The 25,181-nt window shown below is 57.4% G+C and overlaps 1 protein-coding gene across 1 annotated transcript; it reads left to right on the plus strand.

Moving 5' to 3' along the window:
* The first annotated feature begins 1,295 nt into the window (after positions 1 to 1,295).
* On the plus strand, positions 1,296 to 24,908 carry KCNH6 (potassium voltage-gated channel subfamily H member 6). The gene is made up of 14 exons (XM_052657235.1): positions 1,296 to 1,371; positions 2,190 to 2,420; positions 7,738 to 7,899; positions 8,162 to 8,367; positions 11,596 to 12,021; positions 13,628 to 14,027; positions 15,414 to 15,613; positions 15,815 to 16,067; positions 18,913 to 19,106; positions 19,304 to 19,342; positions 20,787 to 20,871; positions 21,388 to 21,556; positions 24,115 to 24,301; positions 24,624 to 24,908. The coding sequence occupies exons 1-14, from the start codon at positions 1,296 to 1,298 to the stop codon at positions 24,906 to 24,908; spliced, it is 2,913 nt and encodes a 970-aa protein (XP_052513195.1).
* The last annotated feature ends 273 nt before the right edge of the window (positions 24,909 to 25,181 follow it).

Here is a 25,181-nt window from a genome sequence, read left to right on the forward strand (position 1 = left end):
CCAGCCCAGGACTCCAAGCCTCTCACCTGGACTCCAGCAAAACTCTCACTGAGCCTCCTTGTCCATCCTCCCTCCCCCACCCGCCATTGTAAAGTTTCTTTCTTTGGATCTCCGCTGTAAAGTTTCTTTCACTGGAATATTTCCTTCATGTCTAACTGCTTAACAACTTGGTTGTCCATCAGTTAAATCTAGATGTTCAAAATGGCATTTGAGGGTCTTTATCATTCCCTTTTTCTCCCACCTCCCAGCTCAGCCCTTTGCACTGATTCCATCATCGGCCTTTGCCTAAAGTGCATGCCCTGTTGGTGCTTGCCCTCCAAGGATGGCTCCAAACTGGCTGTTGGACCCTCTGCAAAGCTTCAAGCTCACCAAGATGCTCAGTGAACAGCGGTCTCCTTCCCCACTCCTCTCCAAGGCTCTTTCAGTAAACCTCACCCCATCCCCATCTGCTTATTCTATTGTATTCATTTTCAACCAGCACTCAGACACTTCTATCAGTGGTCACTTGCTAATATGTGGTTTTAAATCTGTTCTTCTCCCAAGCAGTATCTGTATGCCAAGAGCTCTCAGGCCTCTAAAGAAAGCACCTCATTGCATATTCCTTGTGCATTACACTGCCAGTACCAGGTCCTGGATGGGCTTGCCACTAGGAGATCTGCATGGGCACTGGGATTCAGTTGAAGGGCACTTGGTAAAGGTCTATCCATACCATTGCCCGAGTCCAGTCCAATGGTCAGATCGGGAAAGAAACCTTCAGCAGAAGACCATCTGAGGCCTTTAACAACCCCTTCGGCTCCTCCTCTCCTCCTCTGCTTGAGAGAGACGGCCTGGCAATGTCTAGATTGGCCCCCTGGTACCTGAACCGGGTCTGAGAGGGCCGAGGGCACAGTCCATTGGGACAGAGCAGAAGCTCCTCAAAGAGGCCCTACCGGATTGATTCCTGGCGCCGGACTCCCGCCCAGCTCCGCCCCTTAAGAGTCAGGGCCCCGCCCCTGCCCCGTTGAGTCTCGGAAAAGTTGCCCCCGCCCCGCGGACCCCGCCCCGCCGCCGCTGCCTCCTTTCAGCACCGCGGCGCGGACAGCTCCCGGGCGGCCACGGAGGGAAGGACGCGCGGCGAGCGGCCGGCCGGGGAGGGCAGCAGAGGGGTAGACGCAGGCGGGCGGGCGGGGCACGAAGCCCTGCGGCCCTCCCCGGGGGCGGCGCCCACCGGAGCCGGACGCCACTGAGCCAGAGGACAGGCGGAGAAGCAGGGAGCCGGGGCGCTGCTGGCTCCGGGCAGAGGCCGCAGCCGAAAGATGCCGGTCCGCAGGGGCCACGTCGCGCCCCAAAACACTTACCTGGACACCATCATCCGCAAGTTCGAGGGCCAGAGTGAGTGTGTGTGCGGTGGGTTGGGGCATGATCTGGAGCCCTGGTTCGGCGGCAGGAGTGGCCGAACCCTTTACTAACTTCGAATGGAGCAGGGTGGGGGGGTGTCTGATGCCAAACGCATATCCTTCCCTTCAGTGTCCGAGAAACACCTTTTTCTTCAGCGAGCCCCTACTTTTACCTCCAACGCCACCTCCCTTCTGCTACACGCTGGGCAAAGTGCAGCTCCCCGCTTCACCCTGAGTTGTTTTCTTGCCCGTTCTAAGCCCTGACCTCCCCTTGTATACCTGTCATGCTTCCCTCCTGACCCCTTCTCCACCTGCAACTTCCTCCAGAGGTTTCCTTTTCACCCTGCTTTTCACCTCCTGACCGAGCCACTCTGGTCTTTCTAGGAGCTCACCCAGGCCGGGCCCCCAGCTGGTCACACCCCTGCTCCCTCTCACCTATCCCTTTCCTTGCTCCAGGAAGACTTGGGCCTCTCTCCCACTTCACCGACCCCATTACTGCCCTGGTCTTCCCACAATTCCCAGGCCTGACTCCCCTTCCCCTTCTCTGATCATCGTCCTGCTTCCCCCTCCTGACCACCCCCTCATTACTCCCAGGAGCCCCATGGCCTTCCCCCATGACTCTGGCCTTCTTGGTCTTCCCACCCTCCGCAGACTTGACCTTCCCCTTCCTTCGTTTTGATCACGGCTCTGCTCTGCATCCAGATCCAATCCCCCCCCACGAACACACACACCAACCGTTCCCACAAGTCCCTCTGATCTTTCCCTCCCTACTGCCTGGTCCTGGTTGCCATGGGCTCCCACCTCCCGCCCCAGGTCGTAAGTTCCTGATCGCCAACGCTCAGATGGAGAACTGTGCCATCATTTACTGCAACGACGGCTTCTGTGAACTCTTCGGCTACTCCCGAGTGGAAGTGATGCAGAGACCATGCACCTGCGACTTCCTCACAGGCCCCAACACCCCGCGCAGTGCCATGTCCCGCCTAGCGCAGGCCCTGCTGGGGGCCGAGGAGTGCAAGGTGGACATCCTCTACTACCGCAAGGATGGTGAGGCACCCTCAGGCCACAGATTCTGCAAGGCAGGCTCGGCCCCTCTCTCGTCCAGGCAGAGTGGTCCTGGGAAGGGCACCGACCCCGGGGACCAAAGGGCCTGGATGAATCTTGTCTCCTCTCTGGGCCTCTATTTCCTCAGCTGTATGGAGAAAGTGCTGGACCCTGGGTGCAATGCCTTCTGAGGTCCTTTTCAGGGGCCAGAGACAAGGCTGAGCCACCAACTGGTCCTGGCCGCATGCAGGGCCTCCCACACCATCGTCCCTCCCCCGTGTCCCCGGTCTCCTGGCTGTCCACTCTGTCACTGTCAGCCCCAGCTGTCAGGCAGCTGGGACGGAAATTAACCTTTCCTCATCTCCGTCTGCTCTGGGGATTAGGGGAGGAGTCACCCCCTCAAGGCCTCTGGGGCCAGGCAAGGCATGGGGGCGGCTGGCTTGAAAAGAGGGCTGGGTGTGGCTCAGGGACCCCAGCTCTTTGGGGAGACAGAGTCTGGAGTTGGTGCTGGCCCTGGAGGCTTTTCCAGTTTGGGATATTACTGCCAGCCCAAGCTACTGCAGACAGAACAGAAGCATAGGGCGGGGGCCGAGGATAAGAAATTCTGGAGCCCCTCAGGGCTCTCCCCTCAGTACTTCAGTGTCTCCACTGGGTCTGTGTGGAGAGGAAAGAGATGGGTGGGAATTAGGGTCCCAAAAGTCCCTTTGAAATCACCTGGATCAGTGGCCCCCTCAGCCTGCTTCTGCATCAGAATTACCTGGAACTTGTTTTCCAAAACACACCTTCCCTAGAAAGGGGCTGACTCAGAGATGTGAAATGAGGGCCAAACAGGTGTATTTGGAAAAATCTCCCTGGCAGTTTAGATGTCCTGTCAGGTTTAGGAACCACTGGCTTAGATTAATTAATCCCTCATTTCATGGGCAAAGAAACTGAGCCCCGAGAAAAAGAAAGAACTTGGCCAGGATTCTACTGCATGGGTCCCAGCTGGGACTGGACCCCAAGTCTCTGGATTCTTCCCTCGGATATATCTGGTCCGAATAATCCCAAGAGGGGTGAAAGGAACCCAACAGCCTCTGTGTTCCGAGGTGGAACTTTTGGGGAAAGAAGCCCAAGAGGACCCTCCCTGGGGAAGAAAGCATGAGGGCCACTGGAGTGCAGGTAAAGGGCAGGCACCTTTGGACTGAGGCTGAAAGGTGCTCACAGTCATGGTTGCAGGGGCCTGGTGTGTGGGGCATGAACTAAGTGTAAACCTGAGCATGTGTGTGTGTGTTTCAGGTGTTTGAGGTGCTTCTTGGGCAGGTCCTGGCTGTCCCTCTGTCTGTAGTGATTAGGGGACTAGGAAGAACCTGGCTTAGTTTGGGAGCACTCACAGGGTTAACGAAGTCAGAATATTTTTAAAAGCTGTGACCTCACCTCCTCACATCATTGCAGAGAGGAGGTGACAGTCAAAGGAGTGAGAAGGGTCCCAGGGGAACAGGATGGGACAGCAGGGAATGACGGAGGCCAACAGGTCCCTCTGTCCCTCTCCTTGACCTCAGAGCCCTTCCTGGGCCTGAGAGGCGTAAAAGCTGATCGTAGACTCCCAGTGATGTCAGCTCAGGGCTCTCAGGGTTTCCTCAGCACCCTAACTGTGCCTGGGCCAGGGGCTGAGGTCGAGGTCAAGCCTTGACCCTCTGAGATCCTCAGGTGCTCAGAACCCTGCTCTGGCATCTTCTAGCAGTCAGAAGGAGCCCTGGAGACTGAGTCTTAGAGGTTTTCTGTGGGTGGAAATGACAAGTTACCCACATACCTGTGCACTGTGCTTAGTCACTCAGTCGTGTCCAACTCTTTGCAACCCCATGGACTGTAGCCTGCCAGGCTCCTCTGTCTTCCACATTGCAGGCCGATTCTTTATCATCTGAGCTACCAACGAAGCCCACCTTGACCCATGATAGTCCAAGACCTTGAGCACCTGGGACCTACCTGAAATTGGTGTGAAACCTAGAAAGGGGACCCTTCGGGCCAGCATTCCCCTAAGAGAAGGATGTGATGCTCAGATAACTTATGTACGCCCTCTGGTCCACTCTGACCACGTGATTGTTTTTTCTATTTTGTTTTTATCATATTCACATGGCCTTTATAGCCTGCTGAAGGGCATCCTAATGGTGGTTTTTCCCTTCCTTGGGTCAATACTTCCTCTCCCCCATCTTCCATTGGTTAGAGGAAGAGTCACACCCCCACCCCCTACAGAATTCTAGCTGATTTATAATCCCCTTTTCCTCTAAAGGGGTAAACCACTGATAGTTCTCCAAATTCAAGTAGGGAGTCTGTGGCCATACACCTCCACATTGTACATCTGCGTAAAGCTATGTTCAAAGAGGCCAGGCAATTTGACAAAAATTACCCCATGAGACAGGCTCAGAGACCCCTGAGAAACTGGCTCTGCTGCCATCTACCTTCACGAGGAAAAGTTAAGAACCTAACAGCTAGGAAGCATGGGGATGGCCACAAGACTCAAGCCAATGAGAGTCTGGAGGGAGCCTTGGAGAACAGTCCTACTGCTGCGCCCCCTGGGGACCTGGCAGAGGGGCCCAGCCCCGCCTGCCTGCCTTGGCTGGATCGTCTTCTGTGATGACCCCAAACCAGAGAGTCCCCTAATCTCCAAGCCAGACTCGCGGAAGCCTGGGGCTCCTCCAGTCCTCAGCTCCAGTTCAGGAAGAAGGGCATGGGCGGAGGTCTGGGGTCCCAGTGTCTTGTGTACACTCACCCACGAATGCCAGAGACACCCAGTGGGGAGGCAGGGTGGAGCAGCTGCACTCTTCGTGGCGGCCTTTGTGGCACCAGCTCTTCCCTGAGGGCTCACCACATGCCGGATGCAGGGTGTAAGGAGATAGAGGCAACAGACAACAAGAGAGCCTCCAAGGGGAGGGGTGGGGACTATGAGAAACTGAAGGAAGGGGCACATCTGGGAGGCAGAGCAGAGCCGGGAGCAGTGTGCTGTCCAGAGGGAGAGATGAGCCCACTGTCCAGAGTCAGAGAGGAGGGCCCCGAGAGGAAGCCCTGCAAGAGAGGGCAAGCAGAGCCTGTCGACCCCCCTCCAGGATCAGGGCGAGGACACAGGAACACCACCACTCCCGGGCACCCCCTAGGGTGACACACTCACCCACTTCTGGTCACCCACACTCACTCATGAGCAAGGACAGCTTGTGCTGTGCTTAGTCACTCAGTCATGTTCAACTCTTTGTGACCCCATGGACTGTAGCCCGCCAGGCTTCTCTGTCCATGAGGATTCTCCAGGCAAGAACACTGGAGTAGGTTGCCATGCTCTCCTCCAGGGGATCTTCCCAGCCCAGGGATCAAACCTAGGCATCGCAGGCAGATTCTTTACCGTCTGAGCCACCAGGGAAGCCCAAGACAGCTTAGGGATCAGGAAAAGAATGCTCTGATCTCGTCTGAATCCTCCTGTCTCCATCAGCCCGAAGGCAGCCAGCGGGTGTGAAGGTCAGGCAGGGGGTGTTACGTGAAGCTGCTCTCCAGCCCTCACTGCTCTGATGGGCTAGTCTTTGGTTCACTCTCAGCCTTAGTTTTCCAAAGACAGCATCAGTAGGTACAGGCTGGGTCTTGGCAGCCCCTAGAAGCATAGAGCCTGGAAGCCCTGCCCAGCTCTGCCAGCTCCCCACCAGGCCAGATTTCCGCAGTGCCAGAGTGAGGAGAGAGAATGGCCTTGCGGGTGGTGTTTCAGGCCACTGGCCAAGGAGGCTTCCGGGGTGGGTCCCAGCACCCAGGCCTTGCCATGCCCTGTGCTGATGAGAGTGCCAGGCTCTGGTCTGGGAAGCAGGCCCACAGCCCTGCGAGCCCAGGAGTGGGTCTCAGAGGCGAGCGGGCGGCCTCTCCTCAGTGTGGATGTCTCCCCCGGGGCCCGCGGCAGCTGGCAGATGGCTGCCTGGTGCTTGGGAGTCCGGGAATCTGATCCGGGAGATTCTTGCTGCAGGGAGGAAAGTGGGAGGGAGGAGGTGGACAGCTCGGCTGCACCCCAGCACTGAGGGGGTGAGAAGGCGCCAAGGGAAGGGCGCACCAGAGGGTGATCTGGGGAAGAGGGATTCTAATGGACCCCAAAGTAGTAATAGCCTCCTATCCACTCACATTTACACTCATTCTTTCATTCACTCAGCTAACAAACAACACCTGGGACAGGTCATGGCCTCCACCAAACAAGACAGACAAATCTGCTTTCTGCTAGTCATGTTTACCCAAGTCCCCTGCCCTTAGCATCCTTGGACCTGACACCCATCAACATTGAATTGAAGCACATGGGATGACCGGGTACCGTGGAGCAGGGCTCACAGGGCATCCACCCAGCCTGCTGCCTGGCTCTAGGGAACATGGCAGTTTCAGCTTGTTTTGTTCCACTCACCCATGGGAGAGGGAGCAAGACCCTGGAGCAGAGAAAGAGGAACCAAAGGGCCAATGGCTGGCTCTGGGCAGCCTGTGATGGCTGCGTAAGTAGCAGGAGAGCCTGTCCCGCCCCCACCCTGCCATCTATCTCCCTCTCCCTCTGCAGCCCCCAGGCCGCTGCCCCACCTGCCTCACCCCTAGTCCCAGCACCTCTGCCTTGAGATGACAGGCCCCTTCCTGGTCTGGAGCCACAGCCTGGCCCTCACTCCAGTGTCCTCAGCCCTTCAAGTCCCCATCCCTCTCCAGACTATTGTGTATGAGAGCACAGGGCTCCCCGCACCATGGCCCCAGCCCTCCCTGATGCGTGGCCCAGCCAGTCCTGGCAGGTCAGTTTCTCAGAAGCCCAGGCTCTGCAGAACAGGGGTCTAAGTACGCCACCATGGAGCTTGAGCCCTAAAGTGCCTGCGGGCTCGGTGCCCAGCACTTGATGTGTTCTCAGTGAGTTCCCTCCAGCATCAGGGGAGCAGGACATCTTTGGGGAACGGGAGCACAGGAGCTGAACCCAGGGCCAGCCAGAGCTACTTGGGGGTAGGAGACCCAGCCTCACTTCCCCACTTAATCCACCCCCATCTGCTCAGCTTTAATTACAGCAGAAGCAAACCTCAAGGTTAAGCCCCAAGCTGAGGGGCGAGTGTGGACTTGGGCCCGAGGCTGCATTATCTCCTAATGAGGAGCTTAGCGGCTTTCTCCACCTCTGCTCTGTGGGTGGGGCCCTGCTGGGCAGTGTCACCAACAGCTCTGGCCACTCTGCGGGCCTCTTCTCCCGCCCATGGCTGCTCTCAACTTGACCTTAACCCAGCCCCCAGCCTAGCTTCCCCAGGCCAGGCTCCTGCAGGAGAGGACCCCTCCGGTGACATCCCACCCTCCCTTCCCACGGTGTTTGCAGCCTCCTGCTTCCGCTGCCTGGTGGATGTGGTGCCCGTGAAGAACGAGGACGGGGCGGTCATCATGTTCATCCTCAACTTCGAGGACCTGGCGCAGCTCCTGGCCAAGCGGGGAAGCCGCAGCCTGTCCCAGCGCCTGCTGCGACAGAGCTTCCTGGGCTCGGGTGAGGAGGAGGGTAGGTGGAGCGGGCGGGGCGGGGCATGGGAGGGGGCGGGGCGGGGCAAGGGGGGGGCAGGTGGAGGGGGCAGGGCGAGGCGGGCCCGGGAGGGGAGAGGCGGGGCAAGTGGGGCAGGGGCGGGGCAGGTGGAGGGGGCGGGGCGAGGGGCATGGGAGGGGGAGGGGCATGTGGCGTTTGGGAGGTGGCAGCATCGGGTGTCGCATCAGGTCCCCAGCTCTAACTGCTCTAACCCGGGCCTTGGCTTCAGATGGGTCTCATGGCAGGCCAGGGGCACAGGGGCCTGGAGCGGGCAGGGTCAAGTACAGGACCATCAGCCAGATCCCGCAGTTCACACTCAACTTTGTGGAGTTCAACCTGGAGAAGCACCGCTCCGGCTCCACCACAGAGATTGAGATCATCGCGCCCCACAAGGTGGTGGAGCGGACCCAGAACGTCACCGAGAAGGTCACCCAGGTGCGGCCTGCAGGCCAGGGTGGGTGGGGCTGTGCTGGGCCCTACAGTCCCTCCTCAGGCCCAGGTGCTGGACTCCTCTGGGGCTGGATGAACAGAGGGAGCCGGCCTGCCCAGCCCCTTGGTGTCTGGTCTGAGCTCCAGGCCTCTTGTCCTGCTAGAGTCTGATTGTTTAGACCTAAAGGCCCACCCTGAGACTCCCATCCTGACTCGCAGCTCCCGGAGCCAGGGGAGGGTGGGTTAGCAGTGCCACATCCTAGGCCTGGAGAAGCCGGGAGGGGGACCTGGCAGGACACCTTGGGACCCACCCAAGGCTCTGCCAGTCTCAGAGAAGGAGAAGCGGAGAGATGTCAGGGCCATACTGAGAAGAGGGTGGGGAGCCCCAGCCCTGCTCCTGCCCCTGGCTTTTGAGGTGACAGCCAGCCCCTAAGACAGGATGCTTCTGCAGTCCAGGCAGTGGGGAGGGAAACTGGCATCTTCAGCTCCCTTGGCGCGGGTCCCTGGGGAACAGTCAGGAAAGCCTCAGCCCCTCTTTGGCCAGCCCAGGGCAAACTGCCCTGGGTCCTCTGTTCCATCTGACCACACTGTCCCTCCTCCTGGGGCCTGTGCCCCGGTCCCCAGCTGACCTCTCCAGAGGGAAGTGCAGAGAGCACTGCCCAAGGTTCAGGGGGCCTGCCACTGTCTGCTATGTGACCTTGGGCAAGAGACCTGTGCCTTGTCTGGGCCCTAGGGTCCCGTCTGGATGAATGACTTGGACCACATGGTCTCTGAGGACTCCTTTGACATTGAGGGTGCTGGCCCTAGGAGACACTGAGAGGTGCCTTGGCCAGGGCTGAGCAAGGGGGTGCAGGGCGAGGTCAGGGGCCTCCTCCAACTCCCCTGGGACTTTGCTCCCTGAGGGGATGGAGCAGCTCTTTGCCTCCCACCCCCTTTCACCTGAAGCACCCTCTGTGCTGGAGCAGGTGGGCTGGAAACTCCTTGTGACCCAGCCACTCACCAAGTGCAAGAGCCCTGGGGCAGAAAAGACCCAGGCTGTAGGGCTGGGCCCTTGGACATCAGGCGGGGAGCGGGGGGCCAGTGACCAGGAGGCCCACCTAGCTGTGCACCTGGGGACCTTCGGGTTGGTGATGGGGTGATGGGGGCTGTTGGACTAGAGAGTTGTGCGTGGTCCCTGCCCCCACCCAACTTGTCCTGCCCCCTGCCCCAGCCCCTCTTGGCTTTACTAACCCACCCCATGTTGCCCCTAATGAGGGGAGGAGCCTGCCAGAGCTCAGGGCATGGCCCAGAGCAGGGAAGTCACACCAGCCTCAACCAGAACTCAGAGGGCCTAGAGGGCTGTGAGCCCATACCTGGGCTCCTATGTCCTGACAGCCCTGCAGCTCTGGGGTCACTGGAGAGGCCCCTCATGCTGGCCCCAGAGGCGGTGGGAGACTCCGGAGATCTGTGGTGGAAGAGGTGGCACCCCAACTAGAAGCCCCTAGGATGGGGACACTTCTTCTGACCCCGCCCTCCGAGTTCTGACCGCCTCCCTCCCTCTCCGTGTGCTCTGCTGTTTCCTCCTGGTTGGTCTTGAGCAGCCAGGGGTGGACACGGCCATGATGACCCAAGTTCTCCGTGCTCATTCAGTCCCCTTTAGTTGAGCCCCCATGTGGACTGAGAGAGGGGCATGCGGGACGAGGGAGCTGCCGCTGTAAGTCAGTGGAGATAACTGTGCTGTCAGGAGATTTACAAAGAGCCGGGAGAAAATCAAAAAACATGGGTCAGGTCTGTGCAGGGTCAGAGGAAACTTCCCAGGGAGGCCAAACAGGAGATGAGGCCAAGGCTGAGCAGGAGGTCCCTGCAGGGTGAGGACACTGTGGCCCCTCCCAGGAGTTTGGATGGCAGATGGGAGACCGTGTGGTTGAAACCAGCCTTTGGGTGGATCTTCCATACTGTGATCCCATTTGCTAATGGATCTGGCTTTCAGGGCCAGAACCTTATGTTGCAGATTTTCTTAAACCAGAACCATCTGCAGGGCCCTATCCTGGGTGTGGGTGGGTGTGTGGTGATGATCCATGGGACACCTTTCAGGCCCCATCCTTGTCAGGGCAGTGTCTGACATGCGATGAGCAGAGAGGAGTGATTATCGAGTGTAATGGCCTGTGCCATCAAGATGTACTAGCTTGGGACTTCCTTGGCAGTCCAGTGGTTAAGATTCCGAGCTTCCAAGGCAGGGAACATGGGTTCCATCCCTGGTCAGGGAACTAACATCCCGCATGCCGCACGGCACTACCAAAAAAAAAAAAAGATGCACCAGCTCATTTACTTAGTACAGCCAACAGCCCCGTGGAGTTTGTGGTCCTTTGTTGTCCCCTTCTGCCAGTGAGGGAACTGAGGCTCATAGAAGTTACAAAACCTGCCCCAAGAAAAACAGACAGCAATGTCAGACCCCAGATCAACCTGGGAGGTCTGGCTACAAAAGGCAGGCCCTCTGCTCCCACCTGCCCAGGCTCATGCTGGGCAGAGCCTGGGCATGTTAGGCTGGGCCCTGGTGATTGTATGTTGGCTGAAACCTCAGAGGTGGGGGTCGGAGGGGCAGAGCAGAGGGGGTTCAGAATGCAATGATCAACTCCCCCTTGGACATGTGCAAAGTAGTCAAGGCCACCAGTACCCAGACCCATCAAGGGTTCAGGTTAACTATACACCCCCCAAATTTGATTCCTTCCGTGGAAGGCTCTGAGAGTTGGCCCCAGAGTGGGCCCTCACTGGTCCAGGCTCTGAGGGCCCTCAGGAATGAAGAGGCTACTTTGGGGGTGACTTGTTCCCATGGGAAACCTGACCACTGGAAACTTCCCAAACCCACCAGACAGACTAGTTACCCGTCATCACCCCCTCAATCGGCCTGAACCTGGCCCTCCCCTCTCCCCTCCCCCAGTCCCGTCTTCACCCACTCCAGGGTGGCCTGTTTATGAGGGAGTTCAAACCTGGGGTCACTATGAGACAGAGCTTCCCCCCTCCTCTGGACCCCACCTCCTCTTGGCACGTCCTTCCAGCACTCCTGTCCCCTTATGAACTGTCCCTGTCCTACGGGCCACACCCCCATCTTTGCATCCCCTCTCCCCTGCACTGCCCTGCCACCCACCTTCTCCCGCATCTCCCATCTTCGGCCTCACCCCTGCATCTCCACCCCTCCCAGAGCCATCTCCTCGGCAGGGGCCACCCGGCTGACCTCTGCCTGGTCCCCACCCCCAGGTCCTGTCCCTGGGAGCGGACGTGCTGCCAGAGTACAAGCTGCAGGCCCCTCGCATCCACCGGGGGACCCTCCTGCACTACAGCCCCTTCAAGGCTGTGTGGGACTGGCTCATCCTGCTGCTGGTCATCTACACAGCCGTCTTCACGCCCTACTCGGCCGCCTTCCTGCTCAGCGACCAGGACGAGTCTCAGCGCGGGGACTGCGGCTACACCTGCAGCCCGCTAACCGTGGTGGACCTCATCGTGGACATCATGTTTGTGGTGGACATCGTCATCAACTTCCGCACCACCTACGTCAACACCAACGACGAGGTGGTCAGCCACCCCCGGCGCATCGCCGTCCACTACTTCAAGGGCTGGTTCCTCATCGACATGGTGGCCGCCATCCCCTTCGACCTGCTCATCTTCCGCACCGGCTCTGATGAGGTGAGCGAACCCCATTCAGGCCGGCCCCCCGAGGCCGTCCCCCTGTGCCCTGGGTACAGGGAGTACCTGGCATGGGGCACCTTTGCCAAAGCAAGTGGTGGGAAGGAGGGACCTCAGACATCTGTCACCTCCCCGCCCTGGAGAAGGAGTGTCTGGGGCTTCCCCTAGGCCTGGGTGCCCTCTCTGTGCTCCCGAACCCCACCCCTCCTGGGACAGGCACTCCTATGCGGCTCGCCCATCCTGCTGACTTCTAAACCACAGTTACTCTGGAAATCCCTGCCTCCTCAGCCCCAGCCCCTCCACTCTGCCCATTCTGCCTCTCATAGCTGACATGAGGGCATTTTCATGCTGTTCTCGTAGCTTCTAGTCCCAGTCTGTCCTTTTGCTCCATCTCCTTGGGATCAGCTTTATTGTTATTGTTGCTTTAATATTTATTTATTTATTCATTCACTCATTCATTTATTTATTTGGCTGTCGGGTCTTAATTGCTGCCTGCGGGATCATCATTGCATCACGCGAGATCTTTCGCTGTGGGGCGTGGACTCTTACTGACTCTCTCATTGTTGCTCTTGGGCATAGGAGTTGTGGCTTGAAGTCTTAGTTTTTCCGCAACATGTGGGAACTTAGTTCTCAGACCAGGGATGGAACCCATGTCCCCTGAATTGCACAGTGGATTCTCAACCACAGGACCACCAGGGAAGTCCTTTGGAATCAGATTTCCACTCAAATAGCTTGCCTCCTGTGTTCCAGTCACACCCCAATCACCTAGCCTGTCCAGCATGGAGTGTCCACTGTGACTGCATGCTCCCATGCCCACCCACCCACTTCCAGCAAATCTATCCCCAAGTGCTCTCCCCACCCTTTCCACCTGCACTGCCCCTGCCTGGACACGGAGTGGCCTTCTTACCACCTCTGCCCCAGCCCCACACCTGCCAGCCTCACCCCCTGCATACAGGAGCCAGAACAAGTTTCAGATCACTTATCTCACCCTGACCCTCATTCAATCCAGTCTTCAGAACTTTCAGTGGCTCCCCAGTAGCATGGAATAAAAGCCAAGCTCTTTGAGGAGCCTGTAGCCACAGCAGCATCCCCTGCCCATCTTCCAGGCTCGTTCCTCACCACTCTACCATCTTCTGCTCTACGTTCTCATCTGCAGCACCACCTTTGGTTCCCCAGGTGGATCATGCCATTTCACACATCCATGCCCTTCTTCATATTGCTTGCTGCCTGTGCCTGGAATGCCCCTCCCTCTCCCTCCTGTCTGGAGACCCAGCTTCATCTTTCAAGACTCAGCTCCTGTGTCACCTCCTCTAGGAAGCCTTCCCTGCCCTGTCACTGCAGACTTTTCCTCCCCTTCCTCTGTGCCCTCCTTAGACTTCTGTCCTGGCAACCATAAAGCTATTTTGAGCTTTAGGCTGAGAGCTCCTTAAGGTCCTACACAGTGTCCCGCTGCCGAGAGCCTGGCCCAAAGCAGGCTTTCCGTAAGTGTTTGTTAATGATTATGTGACCATACCTGCAAGGGAATAAATGTGGTCCTAAGGGACCTCAAGGTCACAGTCTCTCAAGGGCTGACCCCAGCCCCGGGGGCCCCTCCCTGCCTCTCCAGACCACAACCTTGATTGGACTGCTGAAGACAGCGCGGCTGCTACGGCTGGTGCGTGTGGCTCGGAAGCTAGACCGCTACTCTGAGTATGGGGCGGCGGTTCTCTTCCTGCTTATGTGCACCTTTGCGCTCATCGCGCACTGGCTGGCCTGCATCTGGTATGCCATCGGCAACGTGGAGCGGCCCTACCTGGAGCCCAAGATCGGCTGGTTGGACAGCCTGGGCGCGCAGCTCGGCAAGCGCTACAACGGTAGTGACCCAGCCTCGGGCCCCTCAGTGCAGGACAAGTACGTCACCGCCCTGTACTTCACCTTCAGCAGCCTCACCAGTGTGGGCTTTGGCAACGTCTCCCCCAACACCAACTCTGAAAAGGTCTTCTCCATCTGCGTGATGCTCATTGGCTGTGAGTGTCTGGGACCTTACCCAAGAATTCCAGGTTTAGTTTTGTAATGAAATATAACACAGTAACAATTTCTGTGATTGGCAGGTCCTAAGTTTGCAGCACAATGAATATTTGCATGTGTGTACACTAACTGTGGGCTTCCGTGGTGGCTCAGACGGAATCTGCCCGCAATGCAGGAGACCCAGGTTCGATCCCTGGGTTGGGCAGAAGAAAATGGAGAAGGAAATGGCAACCCACTCCAGTATTCTTGCCTGGAGAATCCTATGGACAGAGGAGCCTGGCGAGCTACAGTCTATGGGGTCACAGAGAGCTGGATACGACTGAGTGACTAACACTTTCACACTAACTATATACAGAATCTATAGCCCTCGATATATGCCAGGGATCAGGGCCAGCTGCCTCATTTTCAGGGCCTCATGCAAAATGAAAATGTAGGGCCCTTTGTTTAAAATATTATCAACTATTTCAAGACAGTGAGAGCAGAGCACTAAACCAAAACCCAGGGCCCTTCTTAGCACAGGTCCACATCTATGAAATGTGCTCACCAGGCACTTTTCTTTTCAATATATGCTTATTTGGCTGTGCCGGGTCTTAGTTGCAGCATGCAGGGTCTTTAGTTGAGGCATGTGAGCTCTTAGCTGCAGTATGTGGGATCTAGTTCCCTGACCAGGGATCAAACTGGGGACCCCTGCTTTAGGAGCATGGAGTCTTAGCCACTGGACCTCCAGGGAAGTCCCTGCCAGGCACTTTTCTAAGTCCTTATCAGAGGTCCATGCTTTGTTCCCATCACAGCTCCCTGACAGCCATAGTATGAGCTGTTTACAGACCAAGAAAATGGACATCCTAGCTTGCCAGGGGTTACAGAGAGACCCAATTCCAGCCCAGGGGCCGTCTCCCAGAGAACCAGCCCTCAGGGCTGTGTACTCTCAGGCCCGGCACTGTGCTTCCTTCCTTTCCAGACACGTGGCCTAGGAACAGGAGAGGCAGTGTGGAATGTTACACGCAGATTAAGTTGTCATGTTCAGAGTATTTAGAGATGTGAAAGCCCAGAAAAACAAAAACAAGGGGGGAAAAGGGGTGAAAACAGACCAAGAGTTTTCCCTTTATAATATTTTTACAGCTTGAAAGAGAAAACAAATCTGAACTAAAAAAACCCATTGCCCTAGTTCTTTCTTCTCAGGAGTTTGGCCTATGGGGCCCCGGAAGCTGCCAAGGAGCCCAGGGGTCTTTGTCCCCCCCAGACACCCTGGCACCGTCCTGGACACTTCTGACCTCGCCCTGGACAGAGGGTTCCCTGGCTGGGGGATCCCAGGGTGGGGGAAGCTGGAGCAGGCCTGGGGGAGATGCTCTGGAGCTCAGCCCCCGCATCCCGCCGCCCTGCCCCAGCCCTCATGTACGCCAGCATCTTCGGCAACGTGTCGGCCATCATCCAGCGCCTGTACTCGGGCACGGCTCGCTACCACACGCAGATGCTGCGGGTCAAGGAGTTCATCCGCTTCCACCAGATTCCCAACCCCCTGCGGCAGCGCCTGGAGGAGTACTTCCAACACGCCTGGTCCTACACCAACGGCATCGACATGAATGCGGTGAGCCCCTGCCCCTCGGGCCCGGGTGGGGCGGGCCACCTCGCTCAAGTCCCAGCTCCGGCGAATGCCCCCGGGGCAGGGCGGTGGGGGGGGAGACCAAGGTCCCGCAGGCACTGGGCGTCCCCAGACCCCTCCTTACCTCCCGCTCCCCCAGCCCCCGCCCCGGCCGCACCCCGCTGGACGCCCCCACCGCCCCCGCAGGTGCTGAAGGGCTTCCCCGAGTGCCTGCAGGCCGACATCTGCCTGCACCTGCACCGCGCGCTGCTGCAGCACTGCCCCGCCTTCCACGGCGCCAGCAAGGGCTGCTTGCGCGCCCTCGCCGTCAAGTTCAAGACGACGCATGCGCCACCCGGGGACACGCTGGTGCACCTCGGCGACGTGCTCTCCACGCTCTATTTCATCTCCCGCGGCTCCATCGAGATCCTGCGCGACGACGTGGTGGTGGCCATCCTCGGTGGGTTGGGCGGGGAGGGCCGGGCTGGGGGTGGGTGGGGTGGGAGAGGTGTCTTGCCTGGACCAGGCCGTTCCCAGGGACACCGATGGCACCTGCCACGTGCTGAACATGTGCCACGGGGGAGCTTGACATCCAGCTCACGGAATCCTTTACACCAACCCGGGCCACAGGCCCCATTTTCCTGATAGGGAAGTTGAAGCTCAGAGAGGTCTGGTAGGTGGACAGACAGGGATTCCAGGGCTGAGGAAGTCCAGGCAAGCTGCGACTTTCTTGTGCTCTTAGGAAGCTGGGGTGAGAAGGCAGGGGCTTGTATGGGGTGGAGAGGGGGCGGTGGTCAGTGCAGCTGCAGGGACAGCTGGACTTTGGAGGAAGGATAAGGAACTCTGGACAGGGGAGAGGTTGGGGGCACACACAGCCTCTGCTGCTCACGTGGGGCAGGTCACTCACCTTGGACAGGTCACTTGCCATGTCTGAGGTGGTTCTCATCTTCCACACCTCCCCCCTGCCTTCAGCCCTCCCCAAGTCCCTGACCAGGCCGTCAGCCTCCCCGTCCCCTGGTGCCCCTGGCCGGGCTTTCCTCTATCCCTCCGCCCAGTCCTCTCCCTCCAGCCTGCCCTCGCTACATCCTCACCTGGGCCAGCTCCTTGCTCTCATCATCTCAGCCTCACCTGTGCCACATGGACCCCCAGAGCTCTGTCCCGGCCCCAGTCTCTCCACAGACTGGAAGATTCCTTTCATCTCCAGACATGGCCATCCTTATATTCCATAGGCAGACCAAACAGCTTTATCTTAATCTGAAATCATCATCTTCCCTCAAAGGCAGCTCCATGAGCATCCCTGTCACTGTGAACCTCTCACTCCCCGGGCCAGAGACCTGGGAGTCAGCCAGGGAAGCACCCTCCTCCTTTCCTGGCCCACACCCACCATCCAGGCAGCCACAGAACCCCATCTGTTCCCTGCATTGAGATCTCTCTGTCCCATACCTGTCTCCTTGTCCCTGCCTGGGCCCAGTCCTCACTGTGTCCTTCCTTGCCCACAGCCCTGAATCTGGTGTACCCCACACTCCATCTTCCACCTCCCAGTGACCTGAAATTCACATCTGTGCATGGTCTTCTGCTCAAAATCCTTTCATGGTTCCCCATGACCCATGGGGCAAATGTCAACCCCTGTGCACGGCCCTCCACATTCTGGCCACCCCTGGGTCCTGCCACCCTCCCTCTGGTGGCTCATGCTCCAGCCATCAGACTACTTAGTTCCCTGCACCTGCCCATCTGTCCCACCCCTGTGCCTCTGCACAAGCGGCCACTCCACTCGGAGTACCTGCCTCACACCTGTGCCTGGCAGACCTCAGGCATCCTTCAGTGCTGAGCTCAAGCTCAGCTCCTCTATGAGCCTGTCCCTCGTTCCCAGCCAAGTTTAGAAGTGCCGTTCAGGTGGGAGAGATAATTATTATGAATAATTAAGAAGCCAGTCCAATTTAAGTTTCAGTTAGAGACATGAACTCTCATTTTGTCCTGAGTAGAAATGGACATTAGGTCATAATCCTTCATCTACTGGAAAACCATCACTTTATAATGTTGCCCAGATTTCTAGCTTCTGGGTTTCATATGTGACCCTGGAGAGTCCCTCCCTTCTCTGAGCCTCCTCAGTCCCTCCTCTGTAAGAGACCTTTTATCCTGTTTTCTTGGGGGCACGTGTCCTGGCCGCCATCCATCACTGAGCAAACACTTAGCACCCTTCGTGCAGAATGGCCAGGCTAGGGGGCTGGACTTTCCTGTGGGAAGTGGCCATCATAATCATGGTCTGTGGCACTCTGGCCCTGGATTCTCTGCCCTGAACCCTGACTATGCTGCACAGACCACAGCCTGCGTCCTCCACCCGATTGCCTTTCTCCTGGAGGACCAGCCCTCCTAGATTCTCACAGCCTAGGCTCCACCTGAGTAGATTTCTGTAAGACCCCTCCCCACCTCCAACCACTCCTGGTGGAATGAACCCCTCCCTCTTCTGTAGGCCCGTTGCTCTTGGCTCCTACTTGTTCTGAGGCTCTAGAGATCATTCTATAATCTGTCTGTTGGGGATTTGGGGGGCTCCTTGTGGGTGGGACTTCTGCCCTAGTCATGTTTTTATCCTGTGGCTAGCACAGTGCCTGGCAGCAGAACAGCCCAGCACCCTCACCACCTGTCCCCGCATCCAGCCCACGTCCACCCCGTGACATCGTCCACCCTAACGCCTTGCATCTGCCTGTCTGGTGCCTCTCGCTCTCCGAGGCACTTCCTCCAGCATCACCTCTGCTCCCCTGGACTGCCCGGGGGCCCAGCCAGGGCAGATATGGTTATAGCCATTTTAGAGCGGGGACACCGGAGTGCAGAGAGGGCCATGCCGGTCACGTGGCCCCACAGTGGGAGTGGGAACCGAAGAGAGAGAAGCCTGAGGTGCTGTCCCAGGGAGCTGGGTGGTCCTGACCCCTCATCCCCGCCACTCTGCAGCTCCATGGCCAGCCTGAGAGGAAGAGGTTGGGCAAGGAGCCTTTGGTGTCTCTTCTGCCTGCTGTTCCCTGGGTAGGGGTGGGAGGGGCAGTTCCCAAGCAAGTGGGAAACAGAAAGGAGATTCTGGTAGAAGGTGATCCCAAGGATCCTGGAGATAGCAAGGGGACCCACAGGCTGGGGTGGCAAGGGTCTCTGCATACTCCCTGCCCTCAGCCAGCACATCCAGCCTTGTTCCAGGCCCCCGCCTGGCAGGATCCCTGAAGCTGGGTGAGGTCAAGATTAAGAGGTCCTTAGGGAGGCTCCTCAGAAGAGAGTAGGGAGCCAGGCCCTGGAGATTTCCCCACCCCTCTGGCTGGCAGGAAAGAATGACATCTTTGGAGAGCCCGTTAGCCTCCATGCCCGGCCGGGCAAGTCCAGCGCAGATGTACGGGCCCTGACCTACTGTGACCTGCACAAGATCCAGCGGGCAGACCTGCTGGAGGTGCTGGACATGTACCCTGCCTTCGCAGACAGCTTCTGGAGTAAGCTGGAAGTCACCTTCAACCTGCGGGACGTGAGTCTGGGATGGGTGGGCCGGGTCGGGGGTGGCCCTCAGCCAGCCTGTAATGGGCCATGGCCAGTCAGCCTGCTGAGTGCTTGGCCTGCTTGGCTGGAGAGGACCCATCTGACCGCTTCCCTTCTTTTCAACCCCGCCTCTTCATCCTTTGTCATAATCACTTCTGTGCCTCCCATGGCCAACATAATGCTAAGTATGAAGATAGCTACCAATTACGGAGTGCCAACTATGTGGTAAGCACTGGGCTCCTTCTACACGATCTCATTTAGTTTTCCTGGAGGTGGTGGTATTATCCCCATTTTCCAGATAGGGAAACTGAGGGTCCTAGCAGACAAATGACTAAAGCCACAGTCACTCACTAAATCATATAGTCGGTGGTGCAGCCAAAATGGGGCTCAAGTTTGTGCATCTCCATAGCCCAGGCTTTTCCCACTACATGCTTCTAAGCTGTAAGGGGGGCGGTGGGGGTGGACAGCAGTGTCTGCCATCCCCGAGCTCACGGTCCAGGTCCCAGAAGTGTAAGCAGTGATAGAGCAATCTGTCCTCTCAAATTTATCACTCAGTGGAGGAGATTATAATAACCCAAGAAGAAGAAAGAAAAAAAAAGAAAGAGCTAAATAGTTCTCTCTCTTTTTTTTTTGGCCTCACCAAGCAGCTTGTGGGATTTCAGTTCCCTGATCAGGGATTGAACCTGGGCCGCAGCAGCCCAGAATCCTAACCATGAGGCCGCCAGGGAACTCCCAAGAGCTCCATAGTGAAGAACCAAGGCAGTCTCAAGGGTGTGCAGTGAGGCCAAATATCAGTGGAGCTCAGGGTGGCCAAGGCATGGGTCAGCCAGTCCAGAATAGAAGTGCCCAGAAGGGTCTGCATGCAGGGCAGGGCCGGGAACCAGCTAGTGGGAAGGAGGGGGCAGGCGCGCCTAGCAGGGGCCACAGTGGCTGAGGCCTGGGCACTGAGCCCCCACCCCCGGCCTCAGGTGGAGGGTTCCGCTGGCCCAGCCCTGCACCCAGCATCTGGAGGTGGAGCTGAGGCAGGTTTACCTGCTCTGGACGGCCCTCCCCACCCTGCCCTCTGCTGTCCTCCCCTCCACAGGCTCTCCCCTTCCTGCCTGGCCTGTCTAGGAGGCCTCTTGTGAGGACTCTGCCTTGGTGGGGGGCGGGGGGCAGGGGGTAGGAGGCATCAGGTGGCCCAAGTGCCCAGTGGCTGGACACTCGAGCAAGAGGGCTGTGGTATCCGTGGCCTGGGACATCTGCAACCCCTGGGTGCCCCCAAGTCCTATTACCAGGGTGGGTGGGCTGCCAAGGGCATGGATGAGAGCACCCCCAAAGGGATTGGGACTTCCAGACTTCCACCCCTCAGGGGGAATTGTCCTGTAGGCCCAGGCTGAGGGTGGGTGTCCCAGAGCCCTGAGGAAAAGGAAGGAGAAAGCTCCCCTGCCTCCCCCACCCCCATGCTGCTGCTCAAGGCAGCCTCTCTCAGAACCCCCTGGGGTCTGCCCAGCTCCAAGCCCCTGGGCATCCCCTGCCAGTCCATGCAGGAGAGGAGCTGCCAGGAACACGCTGGGGGTGCCCAGCCGCCTGCAACCACCCTCCCCTCATTGCCATGGGGGTAGGGGAGGGGAGAGAGGCCCGGTCCTGGCTGTGGTCCCTGTTACTTGATGCTCTTGTTCCCCACAAGGCAGGCGGTGGTCACCAGGCATCACCCCAACAGGCTCCACGCAGTCAAGACCACCAGGGCTTCTTCCTCAGTGACAACCAGTCAGGTGAGCAAAATCAGCCCCTGCCAGAGTCTGCCCCTCCCTCGCCTGAAGGCCCTGCCCAGCCTCCTGGCCCTTGGCAGGTCCTCCCCATCCTGCCTCTCTTAGGAGAGGCCTCCTCAGGCTCAGCATCGGAGGCCCCTGTATCCCTCCTCCCACTGTGTCCTCAGAGCCTGAGTGAGGGCTGCCCCCAGGGGTGGATACCGGCCCGTCCCCGGGGCTGCACATCAAGGTACTGCAGACCCGCTGGGCGGCAGCTCCCTGGACAGTGAGGCCTGGGCTGGACATCCCCACCCGGGCAGCTCCCCCAGGCTGGGGTCCCACCCTGCTCCCTGGGCTACAGCCTTCTGAGTCCCTGAAGCCAGGCCTCTATGGGGGCAGGACACCCAGGGAAGGAGATCTACTCCTCCCACCCCGTGTTCCCGCAGCAGGTAGGGAACAGGGCCCGGGCTCTGCTCGAGAAGGCCCAACCTCCAGAACCAGCTGGACCTTGGCTCAAGCTTCCCTCTCCCCATCTTGCAGGTGCAGCCCCTTCCCTGAGCATCTCAGACGCATCTGGCCTCTGGCCTGAGTTGCTGCAGCAAGTGCCCCCCAGGCCAAGTCAGAGCCCCCCAAACCCTCAGGGAGACTCAGACTGCTGGCCTCGGGAGCTAGGCTCCAGGCTAGAGCAGCTCCAGGCCCAGATGAACAGGTGGGTGACCTGTGGGCAGGGATGGGGCAGCCACGGAGGGCAGGCCCGTGGCAGGCTAGGCACGGGCGCCCCCTCCTGGTGCCTCGGGGACATCGCTGCATGTCCCGTGGGTTTGAGAATGAAAGTGAAATCCTGAAAGTGAGTCATTCAGTTGTGTCTGACTCTTGGCGACCCAGGCAAGAATACTGGAGTGGGTGTCCTTGCCCTTTTCCAGGGGATTCTCCCAACCCAGGGATTGAACCCAGGTCTCCTGCATTGCAGGTGGATTCTTTACCAGCTGAGCCACAAGGAAGTCCAGTGATTTAAGAATGGCCAGCCCCTTTTAGCTGCAGACCTCCCCAGCCCTCTCACCGAGGATAGTTCCTTGGATGGCTTGTCCCAGCAAACCTGAAACATGCCAAGCGGGGAGAGGGGTGTAACTTCATGCTGAAACAAATTCTGTAGGTCCAGGACTTCCCTGTTGGTACAGGGGCTAAGACTTCGTGCTCTTAATGCGGAGGGCCTGGGTTCAATCCCTGGTCAGGAAACTAGATCCCACATGCTGCAACTAAGAGTTCTCATGCCGCATCTAAAGATCCTGCCTGCCACAACTAAGACTCGGTGCAGCCAAATAAATAAATATTTATTTTATTATTTTTTTATAGTAGGTTTTTTTTTTTTTTTTTTACTTTATAATACTGTATTGGTTTTGCCATACATCAACATGAATCCACCACAGGTGTACATGAGTTCCCAATCCTGAACCCCCCTCCCCCCCCTCCCCATACCATCTCTCTAGGTCATCCCAGTGCACCAGCCCCAAGCATCCTGTATCCTGCATCAAACCAAGACTGGCGATTCGTTTCTTACATGATATTATACATGTTTCAATGCCATTCTCTCAAATCATCCCACCCTCTCCCTCTCCCACAGAGTCCAAAAGACTGTTCTATACATCTGTGTCTCTTTTGCTGTCTTGCATACAGGGTTATCATTACCATCTTTCTAAATTCCATATATATGTGTTAGTATATTGTATTGGTGTTTTTCTTTCTGGCTTACTTCACTCTGTATAATCAGCTCCAGTTTCATCCACCTCATTAGAACTGATTCAAATGTATTCTTTTTAATGGCTGAGTAATACTCCATTGTGTATATGTACCACAGCTTTCTTATCCATTCATCTGCTGATGGATATCTAGGTTGCTTCCATGTCCTGGCTATTATACACAGTGCTGCGATGAACATTGGGGTACACGTGTCTCTTTCAATTCTGGTTTCCTTGGTGTATATGCCCAGCAGTGGGATTGCTGGGTCATAGTTCAGTTCAGTTCAGTCACTCAGTTGTGTCCGACTCTTTGCAACCCCATGAATCGCAGCACACCAGGCCTCCCTGTCCATCACTAACTCCCAGAGTTCACTCAGACTCAGGTCCATCGAGTCAGTGATGCCATCCAGCCATCTCATCCTCTGTCGTCCCCTTCTCCTTCTGCTCCCAATCCCTCCCAGCATCAGAGTCTCATAAGGCAGTTCTATTTCCAGTTTTTTAAGGAATCTCCACCCAGTTCTCCATAGTGGCTGTACTAGTTTGCATTCCCACCAACAGTGTAAAAGGGCTCCCTTTTCTCCACACCCTCTCCAGCAAAATAAATAAATATTTAAATATAAAAAAAAATAGCATGAGCCCTTGGAAGGGGGGTGTGGCCTGTGGATGTCAGGGCTGTGTGGCAGAGTGAGGGCTTGGGGCAACACAGTCCTGGGTTCAAATTCTGGCTTGGTAACTTACCAGCAATACTGTGTATAAGTAACAACCACTCTGAGCCTTGGTTTACTCTTTTGTGAAATGGGAGTAACCAGAATACCTGTGTCAAAACTTCATGATGAGGACAGACTGTCTCTTTCTCAAGCACCCTCTGGGAAACAGTGATAAGGAGAGCTAAGCATTAGGCTGGTTTCTTGTAGCTGGGGGGGCGGGGGTGACTTCTCTGTTCACCAAGGCAGTACAGGTGTTTTTGGGTTACCTTCACCTATTCTATAAGTTGTACTGAAACATCTACTTAAGTTCTTTCCTTAGTACCATTCCTTCAAATTAAGTAATTTGGTATCTACCCTCCCTCCTAAAAAAACTTCACTGTGAGGACTAAATGATGTGTGCAGCTGCCTGATCACTGTGATTATCAGAGTCAGGGATGTACTAAGGGGAATTTGGGCGGAGGCTGTAGATTGTAGGAGATTCCCTGGTGGCTCAGATATTAAAGAGTTTTGAATGCCTGCAATGCAGGAAACCCAGGTTCAATCCCTGGGTCGGGAAGATTTCCCTGGAGAAGGAAATGGCAACCCACTCCAGTATTCTTGCCTGGAAATCCCATGGATGGAGGAGCCTGGCAGGCTACAGTCCACGGGGTCGCGAAGAGTTGGATGTGACTGAAGCGACCTAGCACTCATGTAGATTATAGCGGGGAGATAGCTTCATCCAGCAGGGACAGCCTGAAGCCTACAAAACTGAGGGCTGCCCTCAGGACCTAAACTGCTCTTGCCAACCGTGACCCTGACCCTGACTGTGGAGTTCTGCCTGGCAGGCTGGAGTCCCGCATGTCTTCAGACCTCAGCCGCATCCTGAAGCTCCTTCAGCAGCCCCTTCCCCAGGACCGCACTGGCTACATCTTGGGAACCTCCACCTCCAATGACCTGGCCTTGTTCCCTGCAACCTCAGCGACTCAGAGTCCAGGAACTCAGCTGCCCCGGGGTGACCCACCCCCGGCACAGGTGAGCAGTGGAGGGGACCCCCAGGGGCTTGCCTGGAGGCGGCTGCATGTCTTCCCCCACCCTTACCTTGGTCTCAGTGGTCACCTGGCCCAGGGCCTTCGTGGTCTGAGAGCAGCTGTGACTTCTGCTGTCCTCCCTTACGGCCTGAGTCACAGTAGGCAGCCTGGACAGGTGGTAGCAGAGCCAAGACTGTGACCACCAACTCCACATCGGGAACAGGGGCAGCAGGATACATCTCCTGCTGGTTCCCAACCCTGAAGTCAGGGTGCCCTGGGGAGGCTCCCCACCCTGCTTGCCCCCCTCTTTTTTGCCCCCCCGCCAGATGCCCAGCTACGGTGACACGGATGAATGGAGGCCGGAGCTCAGGAACTCTTCCTCTAGGATGCCCCCCTCTGCCGTGGAAATGGACAGAACTCTGACACTGTCCTCGGAACAGAAGCAGCCCGAGGGGCTCCTGTCACCCCTGGCCTCCCCTCTGTGTCCCTTGGAGGTACAGGGACTTGTCTGTGGTCCCCGCTTCCCCTCCCTCCCTGAACACCTCAGCTCTGTGCCCAAGCAGTTGGAGTTCCAGAGACATGGCTCAGATCCTGGGTTTTCGAGGAGCTAGAGCCACTGTGCCCCAGGATTAAACAACAAACAAAAGAAGCGCTATGAAGGAACTGAATGTGGGTAAGGTGATAGCTAAGGATGTGGGGGAGGCAGCCAGCCTCTAAACTAGCCCTTCACCTAGAGTAGCTACCAACTGCCAATCCAGGCGACCCCAGATGGTGCAGGTGAAGAGGGTCATGACTTTCTCCAGCCTCCTCCAGAGCTCTCTTTAGACAGCAGGGCTGGTGGAAGGTGGATGAGCCTCAGGAGTGGAGGCAGTTGCCAGGACAGA

Source organism: Budorcas taxicolor, chromosome 19, assembly GCF_023091745.1.
Source record: "Budorcas taxicolor isolate Tak-1 chromosome 19, Takin1.1, whole genome shotgun sequence".
NCBI lineage: Eukaryota > Metazoa > Chordata > Mammalia > Artiodactyla > Bovidae > Budorcas > Budorcas taxicolor.

Bases quoted from the DNA above. Each gene is read 5' to 3' on its own strand.
- KCNH6 (XM_052657235.1), top strand. From the start codon at position 1,296: ATGCCGGTCCGCAGGGGCCACGTCGCGCCCCAAAACACTTACCTGGAC. The intron at 1,372-2,189 runs GTGAGTGTGTGT...CTCCCGCCCCAG, and splicing joins CCGCAAGTTCGAGGGCCAGA to GTCGTAAGTTCCTGATCGCC. The intron at 8,368-11,595 runs GTGCGGCCTGCA...CCCCACCCCCAG, and splicing joins TCACCGAGAAGGTCACCCAG to GTCCTGTCCCTGGGAGCGGA.